This window comes from Alexandromys fortis, unplaced genomic scaffold (genome assembly GCF_014885135.2).
Source record: "Alexandromys fortis isolate MF-2015 unplaced genomic scaffold, M_Fortis_MF-2015_v1.1 scaffold_364, whole genome shotgun sequence".
In the NCBI taxonomy this organism is placed as follows: Eukaryota; Metazoa; Chordata; class Mammalia; order Rodentia; family Cricetidae; genus Alexandromys; species Alexandromys fortis.
In genome coordinates, this window is record NW_026068245.1 from 10,981 (window position 1) to 30,115 (window position 19,135).

At 40.9% G+C, this 19,135-nt stretch overlaps 1 protein-coding gene across 10 annotated transcripts in view; it reads left to right on the forward strand.

Annotated features, from left to right (window-relative positions):
• Positions 1-1,943: 1,943 nt before the first annotated feature.
• Positions 1,944-19,135, forward strand: part of LOC126494060 (protection of telomeres protein 1-like) — a 54,206-nt gene continuing 37,014 nt past the window's right edge. For 5 of the 10 annotated variants that reach the window (XR_007589919.1, XM_050131275.1, XM_050131282.1 and 2 more), the window contains exons 1-5: positions 1,965-2,062; positions 4,296-4,367; positions 9,243-9,425; positions 11,373-11,420; positions 14,833-14,947. Coding sequence is in view for 9 of the 10 variants with exons in the window: in XM_050131275.1 (XP_049987232.1) it covers positions 11,412-11,420; positions 14,833-14,947 (124 nt within the window). In the remaining variant the exon portion in view is untranslated. Of the gene's footprint in view, positions 2,063-3,052; positions 3,845-4,295; positions 4,368-7,177; positions 7,404-9,242; positions 9,426-10,397; positions 10,565-11,372; positions 11,421-14,832; positions 14,948-19,135 lie in introns of those variants that run through there. The other 5 variants (XM_050131279.1, XM_050131277.1, XM_050131278.1 and 2 more) reach the window with 5 other exon arrangements.

Consider the following 19,135-nt stretch of genomic DNA (forward strand, 5'->3'; position numbering starts at 1 on the left):
GACAATCTGTCTGCATTCGCTTACGCCGTTACAGGTTTTTGTTTGTTACAATTTTCACTTTATGATTTGCTAAATTTTTTAGGAGAAAGAAGAAAAATCAAGAAATTGGATGCATAAATATGTGAGGAGAATAGGGTTAGTGTGTGGAAGAGAAAATATGATAAAATGTATTTGATAAAATGTAATTAAAAGGTTGTTTTGGTTTTTGTTTGGTTTTGATTTTTTAATTGATTTAAAAAAAACATGAAAGATAAATTTCAAGCCGGGCAGCGGTGGCGCACACCTTTAATCCCAGTACTCGGGAGGCAGAGGCAGGCGGATCTCTGTGAGTTCGAAGCCAGCCTGGTCTACAAGAGCTAGTTCAGGACAGGAACCAAAAAGCTACGGAGAAACCCCGTCTCGAAAAATCCAAAAAAAAAGAAAAAAAAAAGAAAAAGAAAAAGAAAGATAAATTTCACTCTCCAATCAATGCACACAATCTCGTCTTTTTCGCCAGTGCAGTCTTGGATGGATACACTGTCAGGGAGAAAGAGTAACATTTTAATTAGACGGTGTAGCTATTGCTGTGTGCAACTGAAAGCAATGAGCAAAGGACCTACATTTTCATTAAGGTGATTCCAATATTCTTCCCTTTTCTAGAAAAAAATGGGTGAACATAATGAATACATTTTAGGTTCCATTTAAATAGGGGAACACAGTTTATGAAAAGGAAAATGAGGTTCAGATTGTGCCTAAAGTAATGGACCTTGCATTCTATGTGAAAACACCATTTCATTGAGAACTGGACAACAGTGAGAGAAATCCATAGTGAGAATAATGTCATCCATAATACCTTTTCAACAACAAGGTCAGGGAAGCCTGTGAACACATAAATCACTCTAGCTGAAGGCTCTTTGTATTGATTTTTGACAATGATACAAAAATGTTATTGCGTTAAAAATACCTTGGAACCTGATAGATGGTACCCAATTATTCAAAATAGTTACGATAAACCTGTGAAGTATACATACTTTTGTTCAGTTTTCTATAATCCAAAACTTTATTCATTATAAAGTTTCTAAAATTATGATGATCTTTTGGTCACCCAAAAATACAGTCAAAAAATAAAAATATTCATGTCAACAAAATCCTTTCTGTTGTGTTCTTCAACTTACCTGAAAATAGCATAAATAGCCCTAAATTGGGATGTTATCACTTAATAACATTGTTATCTTTGTGCATTTACATTTTTGCATAAAGTGCCTTTGGGTTCTTAACTTAGAAGGGCTTCAGTCAACCATACAGAATGTGGACTCTGGTTAGGAATAGGGTTGGTATTGGCTTCAGGATTTAGAGCACTTTAAAAAAAAAAAAAGTTTTTTCTCATTTTACATACCAATCCCAGTTCCCACTCCCTCTCCTCCTCCCATCACCTCCACCTCTTCCCCACACCCATCCACAGCCCAGCCCATGGGGGAGTCAACAATGTCTAACACATTGCTGTGAGGCAGGACCAAGGCCCTCCCCACTATATCTAGTATGAGCAATGTATCCCTCCAAAGAGAATGTGGAAAAAGTCAGTACAAGCGGTAGGGATAAATCCTGGTCTCACTGTCAGTGGCCCCACAGTCTGCCCCAGACGTACAACTGTGAGGGACTAGTTTGGTCCCCTAATGGTTCCTTCGCTGTCAGGCTGGAGTTGGTGGCTTCCCTTAGCTCAGGTCAGCTCTTTCAGTGGGAGCCCCCCTCATCCCACTATGATAACGGACTTTGGGAGCTCAGCCCGGTGCTCCGCTGTGGATCTCTTTAAAAGCAAGAACACGCCTAGCTAATTCTTATGATGTTTCTCCCGTGTGTCCCCGGGATCCACTGAAGGCGTGGAGGAGAGCAGGCGCGCGTGGGGCTTCGCGGTGCGACCGAGGCCCCGCCCCCTAGCTCGTCAGCGCTGCGACTCCGGGAGAACGCGCCAGTGCAGTGCGCACGCGCGTGTTCGGGCGCGCTCTGAAGTCGCGGCTGTGTCGGTTGAAACAGTCGCCAGGTTTCCGGATGTCCTGTTGGTCAGCGAATGCTGGTCTCGCGGCTGGTAGGGCCCTGGGTGATGTAACCGGGTTGTTTAGCTTCACCTTTGGGATAGTGTGCAGAAAATGCGTTGTGTGTCGCTGGCAGCGTTAGCCCGCTGAGCACAGCATGGGGGCGGGGCTCCAGGTACCCGCCCAGGGGCTGACTGGTTTGGGAGGTGCGTCCCCACGTATGTTAGTGATGTTGGTGGGTGCCTCTGACAAAGGTTTCAGAAGAAAGATTCTCTAGGTTACTTACGAGTTCGAGGAGAAGCTTTTGGTACAAGGTGCATGCACATTTTAGAATTTGCCAAGGGTATTACATAACAGAAACCAAACTAGCTCCGTCCATTGTCTGTATATTTTAAAATACCGTACCGTGGTGAAGTTAGTGAGACTTATCACAGATTTTTGTTGTTGTTTTGAGTGAGTGTTTATGTATCTTTTGCTGTCCTGAAATCGTCTATGCTGACCATGCTCGCCTTGAACTCACAGAGATCCACCTTCTTTTGACTCTTTTTTTTTTAATATTTTTAATTATTTATTATGTATACAATTTCTGTCTACATGAATGCCTACAGGCCAGAAGAGGGCACCAGACCTCATTACAGATGGTTGTGAGCCACCATATGGTTGCTGGAAATTGAACTCAGGACCTTTGGAAGAGAAGACAGTGCTCTTAACCGCTGAGCCATCTCACCAGCCCCTTCTTTTGAGTCTTAATGCTCGAATTAAAGGCGTGAACCATTGCGCCGGGCTACAGACCTTAAAACTGGGTTTTAGGAGTACTTTTAATACAAAAGCTAAGTGAAGAGTTGTTAGTTCTCTTTCAGCCCCTTAGACATGTGCTATGTGTTTATAATAGCTGTAAACTTGTAAAGTTGTATGTTCTTCTATTACCTCCACCCAAACACTGAAATTAACGTATTAAAGAAAGCAAAACCAAAATTATGTCAAAGACACTTAAGGAAAATTATGGACTATACTTTGGATAAAATGTTAATCTGTGTCCTCAGCAGCTATTATCGGCTTGAATTTTCTATTGCTGTTTGAATGTTATTTGGACATCATTATAAAGCAGGATTTTTGCCACTTCAACTAATAAAGGAATTCTAAGGGATTGCGGAAGTTCAGCCACTGAGTAAATTGCAGAAACTCGGTTTTAGATCTGTGTAGCAGGGAAGTGAATATGGCAAGATGTATATCCATGTAAGTTAACTCAGATTGCATTTTCCTCCTAAAATCTATGCACATACTTTATATTTAGTATCTTTATGAGAGCACTTAAAGTAGGTTTTTATTTTTGCCACTACAACTGAGTTTGATATTTCAATGCTTATTCATGATTTTCCAACTTTCACTTAGCAAACAATTATTGTTTGTGATATACTAGAATATGTTTCTGAGGTACAAAGATAATCTAGTCACCATACTAAAGGTGATATTAATTACCTAAAAGTGATTTTAATAAGAAACAGTAGCACTTTAATATATGAACATTAGAGAATTTTTGTTTTGATGGTTAGATTATGAGAGATGAGCTGGACTTTCAAGTTTTTCAGACTTGAGATAAAAATCAAGAGTTAAAGGTCTTGGAGGTCAATTAGACTACAGAGTCAGTGAGTTCAGGAAGCGTAACTGTCTGTAACTCCCGTATGTTCTGGGCAAGATGAGAGGAGATTCACATTTAAGCCCTGAGTTCAAGTCTGGATATGTTCATGAGGACTTTGGTATGGGACCGTCTTGGCCTGCCTCTAACTGTCGTCTTGGGCTTTGCTCCTCTGTCCCTTTCCAAAGAGGAGTAGAAGGTGGGTTTGGTTTTGTTTCTTTCTATTCTCTTTTCCAGCCACACTGGGTTTTCACCAAATGCACAGGCTTGTTTCCCTATTCCTCATATTTGTTCTGCATGACTGATCCCCGCGCTTAGCAGCTCCTGCCTGCCCTGTATTTTTCTAAAGCCATTTCTTGGCCCCCAAAATCTGTTAAAAAGCGCTCCATAAATTTTCTCTCAGGTACTAGGCAGTGTCTGCCTTTTGCTTTAGATGAAGCACGTCTCGTTGAAGAGTATCTTTCCTTTACTCTATGGTAGTTTTATTATCCTGAACCTCCTTTAATGGGTCAAGGAAAGTTTTGAAATTTTGCAGGTTGTCGAACTGTTTGCTGTTATTATTTCTTCTGAATTGTGCATTATTTACATAGACTATGTGTAATCTATGATAACTTTTTTGTGTGTTTTGTTTTACTTTTTTTAAAAAAAAGATACTATCTGCCTGTATAGCTCTGGTGTCTTGGAACATGCCTGGGATCTGCCTCCTTTGCCTGGGATTAAAGGTGTGTACCACCACAACTGGTTTATGGAGACTAGAAAGGAATAAGGTTCTCATCGTTTCTGTCTTATCAGTTTCTGTTATTATGTTAAGTTCTGGAATGTAATGTGGAAGAGTATTGTTGAGCATCGACTTTTAAACTTTTTCCAATAAATGAAACAGATACCCATGTGGATGTTGACAGAGTCCATGGTGTGTGTGAGAGAGATTTTCTTATGCGTGAGAGTCAGAAGGAATTATGAAACACTTTGTCTGTACTTTTGACTAGATAACTATTTTTTAAGCTGCCAGGCTGGAGCAGAGATAGACTGTGCTTGTTTCTTAGGTGTTGACTGGCATGTCCTAGTTGATGAGGTTTTCATTCCACATTTGGGATTTCCTTCCTTTTTCAATTGCCATGGGATCCTAAAAGCAAATTTTCTTTGATTTTGTAAGATATACTGTTAAATGAAACAAAGCTTGGAGAAACTGATTAACTTCACTCTTTTTGCATCTTAAGTAAGGATTAAGAAATCAAGTCATGAACCATATGTATTTTTAGGTCCTCAGTTTTTTCTCAGGTGACTTAATATTTACTTGAACTGGGTATATTGACTTAGCGTTTAACTTGTCCTCTAGAAACCGATAACGTTTCAGATGTGTGTTTCACAAGGACATACACATATGGGTGACTTTAATAGATAATGCTCTCCTCACAGTGGAGACAATATCTGTATAAAGCAAAGCAGCTGTTCCTTTGCTAACAGCTTGTTGCAGTGTCTCCCTAAGCCTCCTTTCATTTCATTAATAGGTGAGATTCCTATTGAAAGAACCTTGAAGTTGGCACAAGATGCCCTAAGACGAAGATTTCAACACAAAGGAGGTTTATTTGCCCTAGAGGGATAAAGGTCAGGTAATAAGAGACAAAGATAGGGGATAGAGGATTAGGGAGAAGAGAAAAGGGGGACAAGTGAGAGAGGGAAGGAATATTTGATCTGAGGAGCAAAAGACTTCCTCTGAGTAGAGAGGTGATAGACTGTAGGCAAATGGCAGTTTACACAGGGAAGAGGAGAAACCCCGTGTTAGGATGCTGTTGGTTTGTTTTGATTGGGCATGTTAATTAGGATAGCCAAATGAGGGGCTTCTGATTGCTGGACTTAAGTGCTTTAATAGCTGGATGTTGGTAGTCAGCCTCAAGAGGAGGAAGTGGTCAAATAATGGAATGGACCTTGGTGGCTAGCTTTAGGATTGTAATCTAATGGTTTAGCCAGGCAGAGGAATGGGAGAGAAGGGTAAAAGGTAAAACCCACAGGTGACATATTTGCCATGCTTGGGCTTGCTAGACCCCTTCACCTTTCAACTCATAATCCAGGCTGTGGCAGTAGCTAACTGCACTATCTGTTTGTAGTTTAATGGTCGTGAACTAATCACCTTAGTAACTTTGTTAAAAGTTTGGCTTCAATATGTAACTTTTTACATAGGTGTCTTCATGTAGGGAGAATTCTCTATTATTGCTCAAGTAATCCTGACAAGCTGGGAGGACTCCTTTGGACATTTAGATGCTACCAACCCATCTCATGTAAAGCCTTTAATTGGAGGCTGGAGAGATGGCTCAGAGGTTAAGAGCACTGACTGCTCTTCTAGAGGTCCTGAGTTTAATTCCTAACAACCACATGGTGGCTCATAACCATCTGTAATGAGATCTGGAGCCCTCTTCTGGCCTGCAGGCATTCATGCAGACAGAACACTGTATATATAAATCTTAAAAAATGATAACTATAAAGCTTGTGATTGGCTTAGACGGGAGCCAGACTGTGAACTTCAGCTGTTACAACCACCAGTACAATAGACACTGCGGTTAGCACTGGGCATGCAGTGGTGAGTCAGACTTAATGATTGCTTCCTGGAGTTTATGTCATATAGGAGAGGAGCAATGAAATAAATAATTATAAGAAATAGTATAGGATATTGCTGGGAGCTGACCTTGTTGGTTTACTGGTTCCAGAGAGGATGCAAGGAGTAGGTGAAGGAAAGTTGAGCCAGGCCACGGATATTGGGGAAATCTCACAGCCTTACTAATTGGCAGTCAGAGTACATCCTTATTTGTACAAAATTGAGTACTGTGATCAGGGATAACTTCATGTTGTTCCAAAACAGATCCCATCATTTCTGTCCCTGGGCACATGTTTAACTTCCTTTTACATATCTACGTTTAGTTATCATTACTAAACCATGACAGAGCATGTTATCGGTTTTCTTTATTCTCCCGTCTCTCCCCATAGTCCTCCTGTTTCGTTCTCACCTTCCCCAAGAGATTGGGGATTGTGGAAGGGACTAGGGGACACAAGGATCTCCCTGGGAGATTTTATGGGTAGAGTTGGGGATGGATTGTGGCATGGTTATCATTTAGTTAATGTCTAATATCCATATACCATATTTATCTTTGGACAGAATTATCTTTTACAGTCATTTTCCCGCATCAATCACAGCCCAACTTCTAGGCAGATCTTGTAGCTTCAAGGACACTAGACAGAAAGAAAATCTATAAACTAGCCCAGGTAGATTGCTATATCCAAAGCACTGTATTATTGTTGTCAATAGGCCCAAGAAAAATCCTCAGGCCAGTGCTGATGCTATAATTATTCAATTTTTAGCACAATAAAAGGATTGCATTTCATATCCTTAGAGGATTCATTTGTATCTTTAATTCTGTCATTCTTCTGCTGTGTGGTCATATGACATCATAGTGGCTGTGTTGGAGTTAACTCTAAGAAAGGGAGGTCCTGACACCTCATTCTTTTATCATCTTTCTACACCATTTTTTTTGCCCACCAGGATAAGCCCCTGTGTAGGGCAGCGGTAACTTCAGCTAATCTAACTTTGTCGATGTATATGTCGTGTAATCTCCTGAGTGTATAATAGGAAGAAACTTGCACCGTGTTCTGATTGTATTGTTCCCGAGTAAGTCCAGGAGATGTTTCGAGAATATCTCAGAGCCTCATAAAGAGAATCTGGCTGCTTTCTGTGGGACACAGCCTCCAGGGCATAAGGAGACCTTCAGGTGGGTGAGTGGGAGGAGTGCTGTGCTCAGGACTTCCCTGGGGAAGCTAAGCAGCAGTACTTTTGGGAGGAGGCATTAATGATTCATAAGAAATTTCCCATCAATCCAGTTTTCCCAGGTTGTATAAATATTAAAAATCCCCCAAGCATGCAACCTGTGGAAAGCAAAACCAAAAATGGCATGGGTTTGCGGATCTTTGTCACACGGCTGTGCTGGCTACTGTTTCTCTGTGACCATGAGAAGTAAACCGCAGAGCTCGACAAAACCACGCAGGGGTTTATTAGGGAAGGGCTGGGATAAGGGGAGGGCAGTGTGGTCCACCAGCAGTCACGGAGAATACAGGCAGTCCTAGTTGGTGCGCAGTTCTGGAGGGGGCTCCAGGGACTGTGACGTCTCCCCTGAGGCAGCGGTTCCCGGTGTGCTTCTTGCTGCTGTGCAGCAGTGTGTACCTACTGTGCCGTCACTGCCGTGCCCCTGGCAGGAGCATTGTCAGCCCGAGCAGGACGGGCCAGTAAATGCAGGAACCCTAACACTGGCTTAATCACTTTGCTGTTCCCACCAGGTATGGCTGTGCCAGGATATGAGTATGGTCTTGATAAAAGACAAGTTTGTGAACTGTAAAGACATATTTAAATAAATTTTCTGAGGAAATCTAATGTATCTGTGCTATTTATCAAGTAAGAAGATTGATAGAAAATTGCAATGTGTCTCTCTTTTGGGATTTCTAGTAGTTAGGTTTGGTAAATGACTGTTAAGTAGACTGTAAAGTTCAGGCAGGGCACAGAGCAAGTAAATAGAAGGCACAGTTGTGAACTTAGATCTCAGAGAAGCCATTCATTAATTAAGAAAACAAATACAAATGAGTATAGTCTAACAGGAAAAAACACTGGTATTTCAGACCATCTAAGTCTATTTCTTCAAGCCATTAAGTTTTATTAAATAGACATACCATGCCCATGGGAAAATGAACAAGTTGCATCATATGGATTTTACAAAGGAAACAGAAACTTGTAACTAGTATCTACTCCAGAAAAGATGTTATAAGGATAGCTCTTCTCTACTCCTGCGCTCCCAGTGATAACGATGCTCTTCTAGTCCGCAGATTGTTTTCCTTTGCATTTCACAGCATTGCACCTCTCCCAGGTGCAGCTCAGCCACACATAGGTGGTAGCCCTTTCTGGATTGAGGGACTGCTCACCATAGCGAATAGAATAGAGCGCACTGGAAGTGGGCCTCAGGCCCAGTGCACAGAAGACTTCCACCTGGTACATAGTAAAGGTGGAAAGAGACGGAAGCCCAGGAATTTTATAGCTCTCTTATGAATTTGTTGCTAAAATTGGATCAGTAAAGTTAATAATATAATGCAACAGATAAAAGCCTGGTCATTTTAGTTTATGGAAGACAAGAATTAAAAGACAATGAAATAAAATTAAATTATAATGACCTGATAGCTAAAAACAAAAGGGGAGTCCTAAAATACAGAGTGCTCTGTCGATGTCCTGGATCAGTTCTGAGGTCTGACTGCTGGGTACTGATAGCCCTGTCTCGGTTGCTGTCTCCACTCCAGATTTAGTTTCAGTTCTGTTTCTCCTACTCTTGTGTCACCTGCTGCCTCATCACAGGACTCACTCACTGCTCGTTTACAGAATTGGAGGCTGTGATTCTGGAAGTCTCACTAAATGCAACTGTCTAAGAAGTGTTTTTAGCGCTTTTTTCATTACAGCCATCTGTGGCTGTCCTGTAACTGTTAGTGAAGGAGGCTCTTAAGGAAGGTTGTGGTCTGACTTGCGTATTCAGTAACATTAAACAAGTGTAGGTTAACCAGACTCTGCTTTGTAGATGTGCCTGCCAAACATGCTGTGAACATGGACTTGTGTGTTTAGTGATGGATGAACTCTAGTTTTCCCATGTTGGGCGCCACTGCAGTGTCTGGATTTGGAGTCATGTCAGTAGCAAGCAGAGGTAATAAAAACGGACGGCGGTGTTTTGACAGCATTTGAAGATTTTCTACTCACTGTTTATGTAAGTGCACACCTTTACCCTCTTGACATGTTTGATTTTAATGGGCAAAGTTATTGGATAGAATACTGTTTCTATAAGTCTGGGTAAACTGCTTAGTTGAACTGGGTTTTTAATTTACATGTGAAATTTGAAATGTTCTCATCAAATAGAATTCCTGATAATAGATGGATTAGGAAGAAACAAAAATGTTAGCAGTGCACATGAGCCATAAAAATGACACATTGAGGCCTGAATACCCTCTTCTCCCCTTCAGAATCATTTACTACCCCAATAAAATAGCAAAATAATAATAATAAATATAAATAAAAAATTTCCCTAAGCAGTAGATAACACAAAACTCCTCTGTGCTTGAGTGTGACATTGTGTTGTTAGTCTCTTCCTCTCTGCTGTGTCTGAGCTTGGTTAATGAAGTTACCATAACCGGCAAAGTGGGTGTTTCTGTCTGTGGCCCTTCTGGTCTCTAATTAGGTTAAGGAACCTCAGACAGAGTCCTCTGCTGCTCCCTGAATGCTCGCAGTTTGAGGTCCAAAGCAGAATATGTGAGAGCAGCGTTTTCTGGGTTCTTAAACAGGTGAACATTTTAAATTAAAAAATATTAAACTGGGGGGGCTGGAGAGATGGCTCAGCAGTTAAGAGCACTAACTGCTCTTCCAGAGGTCTTGAGTTCAATTCCCAGCAACCACATGGTGGCTCACAACCATCTGTAATTCTGTAATGAAATCTGGTGCCCTCTTCTGGCTTGGAGGGATACACACAGATACAGCACTGAATACATAATAAATAAATAAATAAACAAATAAATAAATAAATAAATAAATAAATAAATAAATAAAATATTTTAAAAACATGTTTAAAAATATTAAACTGGGTTTCTGCCTTTAGAATGACTCCATGTGGAGATGAGACTCTTTTAAAGTGTGATCGTGTATCTATCTCTCAGTGACAGAGAAATGCGTTGTGGGCGATTCGGGCTCTATGTGAACCTTGCAGTGTGTGCTCAACAAACTGAGTGTTCAGCCATGAGACCACCATCCTGGAAGTAGTCCCTAGCTTGACATGCCCTTTGCACACTTATTAATGATGCTTATAAAACTAGACATCCAGATCTCGGCACTGATTGCAGGGATTTCTGTGTGCAGGTACTTTTGATAGAAACTTAAGTTCATTTTAAGTTAACCAATTGGCTCTTTTAGGGAAAATGGATTTTTCTCACTTTATTCTTTGTGACTATAAACCATTTCTTTCTTCCTTTTCACTTCCTTCCATACCACAGTTATAAACTACTTCTGTGATAAAGACTTTGATGAGGAACAGTTGAGCCTAGGTTTTAGTATCCCAAAGGTCTTATATGGCTGAGGTTGTTTTTTTTTTTTAAATATTTATTTATTATGTATACAACGTTCTGTCTGTATGCCTACAGGCCAGAAGAGGGCGCCAGACCTCATTACAGATGGTTGTGAGCCACCATGTGGTTGCTGGGGATTGAACTCAGGACCTTTGGAAGAGCAGGCAATGCTCTTAACCACTGAGCCATCTCTCCAGCCCCTGAGGTGTTTTTTTGTGATAACAAAACAATGAATCAGCTTGACAGCCATCCAATGTGTAGTTAAAGTGATTGCTATTTGGGAAAACTCTGGGTGTAGTTCTGTGCAGGAGGAAATATTGAGTATTAACTTTATTTTCTATCTCTTAGAACTTTTTAAATTATGTATACGTATGTGTCCAAGTGGAGGTGGGGGTGTCAGCCCCTGCAGCTGGCATCGCAGGCAATTGTGAGCAACATCGTAGAGAATTCCAGCTTTGCCAAATGTATAGTTAGTGCTGTCTGGAAGCCTGTGGTCATGTTGGATGTAGCCTGAATATAATAATATATAATGCTGTCTGAAAGCCTGTGGTCATGTTGGATATAGTCTGAATATAAATTTGCCTTTTGGTTTCTGTTTTCAGGGTTTTCATAAGTCTGTAAGAGGATTTTCCACAGAAGCAATGTCTTTGGTAAGGTGATACTTAATTTCATTTGGGATACATAGATTTTAAATTTAACTTTCTTCATACTTGACATTTACTGTAGTGTCAATACAGTGGAAAACTGATACCTTCACTTTTTTATATGATGATATTGTATTATAGTTCTATATTTACCTCGTATTTGATTGTTTTGTTGCCTGCATTATCTATAAATATCTCTGCCTAAGCACTTCATAAATACTTTATGAAGACATTACAGTTTTTATTAGTTTAAACCACAGGCAAATTCTTTTCTTTTGCTTTCTGTCAGTTTGTATCACATTAGATTTTTATGTGCTAAATTATGACGTAACAGATTGTATCAATGAAAATCTTTATATTTGTGATACATTTTTTAAGCCAAATTTTCATTGTTTTATAAAAGTTTGACGTTTAAAGCAGCATTGGAAAGGTTCCCATATGCACAGCTGAGTGAACCTGGAAAGAATGCCGTGTGTTGATAAAGTTAATATAGGAAATACCTGCATTTGGTACTGACTTATGTCTCTGTGTGTGTGCATGTGCCTGCTTGAGTTCACGTGCACTGTGCACAGAGTCAGAGGTGTTGGGGCTCCTTAACTGGAGTTATAGGTGTACAGTGTGCACTCAGTATGGGTACTAGAAACCAAGTGTGGGTCCTTTCTGCAGGTAAGGGAAGCTTTTAACCACTGTATGTGCACAGAAAGTGCATGTGGATACCAGCGACTGATGGGTAGGTGTCTTGCTCTATTCCTGTCCACAGTATATCGTGAAGCATTGATATCTTATCAAACACAGAGCTTGCGAACTCTAGTCCAGCTAGCCAGCTTGCTCCCAGCGTCCTCTGACTCTGCCTCCAGAGCAGTGTGATTACTCGTGAGCTGCAAACTCAATCAGCACTGACCTGGGCGCTGTATTCCTTTCACATGTACAGCCAGTGCTTCATCTGCTGACCTTCTTCTCAGCCCTGCTGAGAGGTGGATTTTCATTTTTTAGGCATATATTGTCTTGACTTTTATACACTGCCTTAAACTATATTTTCTTTAATAATGCTGTTCTGACAGAGACTGCTCTTTCGTTCCTGGCCACCCAGACCCAAATTAATCGCACAGAATTAATTACTACACTGTTTGGCCTGTTAGGTCAGGCAGCCTTCCTGTTAACTAACTCTTGCATCTTAAATTAACCAATTTTTATTAATTTATGTGTTGCAATGAGGCTGTGGCCCATCAGTAAGGTTCCAGCATCTGTCTCCTTTGGCAGCTACATAGCATCTCTCTGACTCCACTTTATTTCCCTCCTAGCCTTATTCCGCCCTGCCATAGGCCAGAGCAGCTTCTTATTAACCAGTGGTAATGAAATATATTGACAGCACACAGAGGGGAATCCCACATCACTGTTCGGGGATGAGGTTTGGTTTTGTTTGTAAGGTTCAGTTGTGGTGGTTGTATTATTGTTTGCTTGTGTAGTTGGTTCTAGGGATTAAACAGATTATGTGAGTGACAGTCAAAACCCTCTGAACTGTACCTTCAGTCGCCAGTCCTTACATTCTCATGCCCCCACTGTATAACAAGCTTTTTCTCAAGCCTTCAAAACATAGTAGAAGCCTTTCGTGTCTTTGTGAAATAAAGTATGATGACCAATATGCTAAATGATTTTTGAAGATGTTATCAGATTATCTTTAGTTTATTACCATATAGTATAATATAAAGCCTGTAGCCTTCTCATGAATATGTTTTAGTAGAGCTTAGGGTAAGTGATTTTCTAGACCTGTGCAGTCTAATGCCATAGAGGCTGGTCATGTATGACTATTAAAATAAAAATACAGAAATAAATAATAAAAGTAGTTCTCTGTAGCCTGGTGGAGTGGTGTGCAGCTTAAATCCCAGCATTTAGGAGGGAGAGACAGGTGGATATTAGAGAGTGAGGTCAGCATGAACTACACACACTCTAGGGACAGCCAGGACCAGACAGAGAAACCACACAAAGTAAAGAAATCATCCTTGCTTGAGAGTGGTGGCACATGCTGTGGTCCCAGCATGCCAGAGAATGCAGCTGGAGCATCACACCCTGCGTCTCACGAGGAGACCCTGCCTCAAGCCAGAAAATAACATGTTATTTCATAGCTGCACTGGTTATACTTAAGTTCTGTCTTTGCCGTTGTGTTTGCTAGGCCTTATTGGACAGGAGCATTCTAGTTCTTCTAGGGGTCGTCATAGAGCAGTAGCATGCCTTAGGAGGCACTGTCAAGAAAGGGAATGTGAGATCACGTTGCCAGCCAAACACAAGGTAGGATGCTGTAATACTACATGCCTGTTGTTATAGATATTAGACATTGACTCATCAGGCTGCTTGTAGATCTCCAGTGTAGGTTATGTACAATTGCTTGTAAGTTCTGTTTGCTCTGTAGTTTAGTTCCCTGTCACCACCTATTGCTGATACACATTTGCTACCACTGCCCTTACCTACCCTGTTAACTCTCCCCTAACAGCATTTGTCTCAAGTTCAAACTGATTTTGATGCCTCCTACCCTCTGTAGTCTCCTCTTAGGGAAGTCACATTTTGCTGTCAGCCAGGGAAAAAAATTAACTCATTTGTATTTATTTTGTAAACTTATATATAATGTTCTAGATGATTTCCATTCAAGAGTACATTAACCCAGTTAGTAAGAGAATGACTATGCAGAAAATCCATTTATTGATTTATATTGAAGAGTAACTTAGCTCTATAAATAGGTACTGACTAATTTCAATGGACTGTCAAATTAATCATGTCCGAGTGTTTTGTTGTTTATTTGGTTGGTTGGGTTTTTGAGTAAGCAGTTAGGTGGATAGTGGTTCATGTCCCTGTGTGGCTTTCCCATGCATCTCAGAGTCAGGAACAAGATCATTGAGGTGGCGTATGGGTCTATCTTGAGCTTAGGCACAGAACTTTTCTGTTTCTTTTGCTGAACATTGCTCCATCATAATTGAGCTTTAGGTCCTCGATAGCAGAGAGCTCTGGTTGCCCCCTGGGTGTCCAGAGGCTTCATCACACTTTGTCATCATCATCTGGAAGATTCTCTTAGATCTGAAAAATTGAGTTAAAAGTAAGAATTTCCTTTCTGTTACTGCTTCAGCTTGTGCATCTTAATGGAATTTTTTTGTACTTTCTTGTTAAAGAAATATAATGAATGTTTAAACTTTTATAGACTGGTGTGTTGATTTCTGTTTATGAGCAGAATTTTTTCAAGAAAACCAGTTGGTATCTATGGTAGCCTTATTGTTTCCAATCATACCACCCCGAAAGTCATTCTTTTTTTTTTTTTTTAGGATAAATCTTTTAAAATGAATTGGTACAAACTTAGTAATTCACAGTTGTTATCATAATATTGTAAAATATAAATATTGGCTGGTAAATTTGCTATCTTTTCTTTCTTTAGGTCCCATTAGCACCTTATACATACACACCCCTGAATCTACTTAAGGATGGTGCAGTTGTCAATGTCTGTGGTGTTGTGAAGTTCTTTAAGCCTCCCTACTTAAGTAAAGGAACTGGTAGGTGTCAGAATGAGCATGTTTTATGGACAAGAGCTGCATTGTTGGTCTCAGGGCCACAATGCCTTCAGTGTCCTGGGTCTGAGAACAGTGTCAGTGTCATGAAACCGATGTCTGTTTTTGGTCATTTTAATTTATGAAGTGAATGTGGTCACAATACTAATGCATATTTTAGAAGAGTGGGAAGTGACATGAAAACATTCAGAAGTATAACATTTGTTGGTGAAGGTAAGTATGTTACCACGTACTGAACATTGCAGTACTGTAGTGACCGCACGTCAGTCACTCTCAAGTCTGCAGAGAAATGAAAACTGAACAGAAAAAGACATTACTATAGCATCTGTATAGGCTACGTTGTGATGATGAAGTGTGCTGGGGGGCAGTGAGAGTATTTATGTAATTGAAGTTAAATGTCTGCAACTTTAGAACAATAATCAAAGAATGTCATTACAGAAGCTCAATGTAGACAGTGTAGAAGAAATTACCATAAATTCACCTGCATATGAGTCTCTCAAAGCATAATTAATACAGTCAGGAAAAAAGACAATTTGTCAGGGTGGCCAGTGTTTTGTTGCTGTATTTAACATGGTGGTTGGGGGAAGGCTGGGGCATAAAAACAATGGCAACTAACTGAGAAAGAAGAAATTAAATTGTGTTTGAGAGTATGTAAAATTGTAAATAGAAACCCTAAGTACTGTGCCATACAGAGCCTTTGAGAACTAATAAATGTTTCAAGATTCAAACTTAGCGTTATATAAATTGCATTTCTGCAGACCAGTGATGAACAGTTTCAGAGGGTAACAGAGCACTACAATTTAGAATAGCATCCATACTGTAGTGTACATTGGAATGACCTCATTCAGGGAAATCAAGGCTCATGCTCTGAACACTCAGAATATTGCTGGAATTGATTAGAGATGATACAAACAAATGAAATAATGTCCTATGCCAATAGCCTTTACATTTACAGTCTTCAAAGCAATGTGAAGATATATCACAACCGCGCTTAAAAATTTCAGGGGATTTTTTTTTAATAGGAAAAGAAAAAAATCAGTCCTCAAATACATAGGAATAAGCTTGCGTGGGCTGAAGGAGAAGGGATCGCATATTCTTATTTTATTAGTATACAAGAATAATGATTTTCTCTGTGGATGATGATGTAAAGACTGTTGAATTGGGGGATGATGATGAAATAGATCACACCAGAGGCTGCACCTGTCAATCTTAAACAACATGGCTGCCCAAATGTGAGGTGAACTGGAGATACAACAAAATAGACAGGAAAAACCCAGGAGGCCTTAACCCCACTATATTTAGAACCACGGCAACTGGGGAGATGTGAGCGCAAAGAAATAGACTTCCCCAGGGAAACTCTTACTAAATGCCAGTATACCTGAGGTGGTTTTGTTTGGTGGTTTGTTTTTTGTTTGTTTTAATTTTATGTCTGGGCATCAAACATGAGTCCTCAGTGTTACTCAGCAACCCCCTCCATGACCGAGATATCTTCCTTGCTCCCTTGCTCTCCTTTTGGATTCTTCCTGATGTCATTCTGTCTTCAAGGTGACTCTATATGGTTGTGTGATGTGATGTAGACAGGAAAGCCGCACTCATGGTCTTTGCACCTACGCACATGTGTGTGTGCGCATGTGCATGTGGGTAACCAAGGCTTCTCTTAGCCTCAGTGAAGATTCTATGTAAAAGTAGCAGGTTATCAAAGTACACCATTGTTTCTGGCAAACCAGCCGCATGTCTGACTACAAAATCCTTGTTTTCACCATTACAAGAAATGGGCTAAAATTGAAAAGATGTGGCTTCACTTGCAGTTCCAGCACCAGCTTTGGAAGTGTGTCAAAACCCAGCTGGAGAGTTAGGCGCAGGGTGGGCTTTGAGAAACTGCAACTGCTTCAGAAAGTACTTTGGGGATTGTGGTAGTTTGAATGTATTTGACCCCATAATCTCAGGGGAGTGGCACTATTAGGAGGTGTGGCTTTGTTGGAGGAAGTGTGTCACTGTTGGGGTGGGCTTTGAGGTTTCATATACTCAGGATGTGGCCCAGTGAGTCAGTAGACTTCCTGTTGTCTCTGAGTCAGGATGCAGGACTCTTCAGCTTCAGCACCACTTCTGCCTGCACGCCGCCATGCCCCAAATTAACTGAACTCTGAAACTGTAAGCAAGCCCTCTGAATTAAATGTTTTCTTTACAAAGTTACCGTGGTCATGGTGTCTCTTCCCAGGAATAAAAACCTAACTAGGATAGGGATGGTGATGGTGATGGGAAGAACACTTGCCAGCTGTGTTCAGTGTTTGTGGTACTTGCTTCTGATGCATAGTCTTCGTGCACTCACTAGTGGAAGAAGAGAAAGGCAAACAACCCCTCGATCTACAGCGACGCTGTTTGCATGATGTGCTGGAGCAAAAGCTGTGGGAGTAACCAGCTACTGTCCATTAGATTTAAGGCCTCCTCCATGAGATGGAGCCCATGCCTGACAGTGCTCAGCAAGCCAAGAACTCGAGACTAGATAGGCCATGGACCTAGGAGAAAACTACTACCGGTCTGCTAATAGAATGTTTGTTTTGCTCTATTCTGCTTTTGGTTTTGTTGCCTGTTTGTTTTCTAATGAGATAGAGAAAGAAAGGGGATGGATTTGGATGTGGAGGATCTGAGAGGAGTTGGAGAAAGGAAAACTGATCAGAATATATTATACAAAATACTTTCAATTTAAGAATTAAAGAATTAATGTTTATAAAAGTAAAGTACAAAAAGAAAAGTGATAAATGGTGCTTGTTTTTCAAGTTTTTAATTTTTTTCTATGTTTTTCTTTTTCTATTGCTTTATAAACAATACCATTCAAAATTTCCACCTCCTCCCCTCTTCCCATTTGCCTCCTGCTTCTCCACTCACCCTTCTCCCTCCCCCTCCAGTCCTAAGAGAAGTCAGGGTTCCCTGCCCTGTGGGAAGTCCAAGGCCCTCCCCCTCCATCCGGGCCTAGGAAGGTGTGCATCCAATCAGACTAGAATCCCAAAAAGCCAGTACATACAGTAGAATCAAATTCCAGTGCCATTATCATTGGCTTCTCAGTCAGCCCCCAATTGTCAGCCACATTCAGTGAGTCCAGTTTGATCATGTGCTCCATCAGTCCCAGTCCAGCTGGCCTTGGTGAGCTCCCATTAGATCAGGCACACTGTCTCAGTGGGTGGACCAACCCCTCGTGGTCCTGACTTCCTTGCTCATATTCTCCCTCCTTCTGCTCCTCATTTGGACCTTGGGAGCTCAGTCCAGTGCTCCAATGTGGGTCTCTGTCTCTATCTCCATCCATTGTTAGACGAAGGTTCTATGGTGATATTCAAGATATTCATCAGTGTGACTATAGGACAAAGCCAGTTCAGGCTCCCTCTCCTCTACTGCCCAAGGACCTAGGTGGGGACATCACCATGGACTCCTGGGAACACCTCTAGAGCCAAGTCTTTTGCCAACCCTAAAATGGCCCCCTTAATTAAGATATCTTCTTCCTTGCTCCCATATCCACCCTTCTTCCCCCAAGCTCTCCCCAATCCTCCCCTTCTCCCTTATCTCTCCCCATTCCCCTTCCCCCACCCCCATGCTCCCAACTTTTGCCCGGCGATCTTGTCTGCTTCCAATTTCCAGGAGGATCTATATATGATTTTCTTTGGGTTCACCTTCTTATTTAGCTTCTCTCAGATCACGAATTATAGGCTCAATGTCCTTTATTTATGGCTAGAATTCACTTATGAGTGAGTACATCCCATGTTCCTCTTTTTGGGTCTGGGTTACCTCACTCAGGATAGTGTTTTCGATTTCCATCTATTTGCATGCAAAATTCAAAATGTCATTTTTTTTTCCGCTGAGTAGTACTCTAATGTGTAGATGTGCCACACTTTCTTTATCCATTCTTCATTGAGGGGCATCTAGGTTGCTTCCAGGTTCTGACTATTACAAATAATGCTGCTATGAACATAGTTGAACAAATGCTTTTGTAGTATGATAGGGCATCTCTTGGGTATATTCCCAAGAGTGGTATTGCTGGATCCTGAGGTAGGTTGACTCCTAATTTTCTGAAAAACTGCCACACTGATTTCCAAAGTGGTTGCACAAGTTTGTATTCCCACCAGCAATGGATGAGTGTTCCCCTTACTCCACATCCTCTCCAGCATAGGTTATCATTGCTGT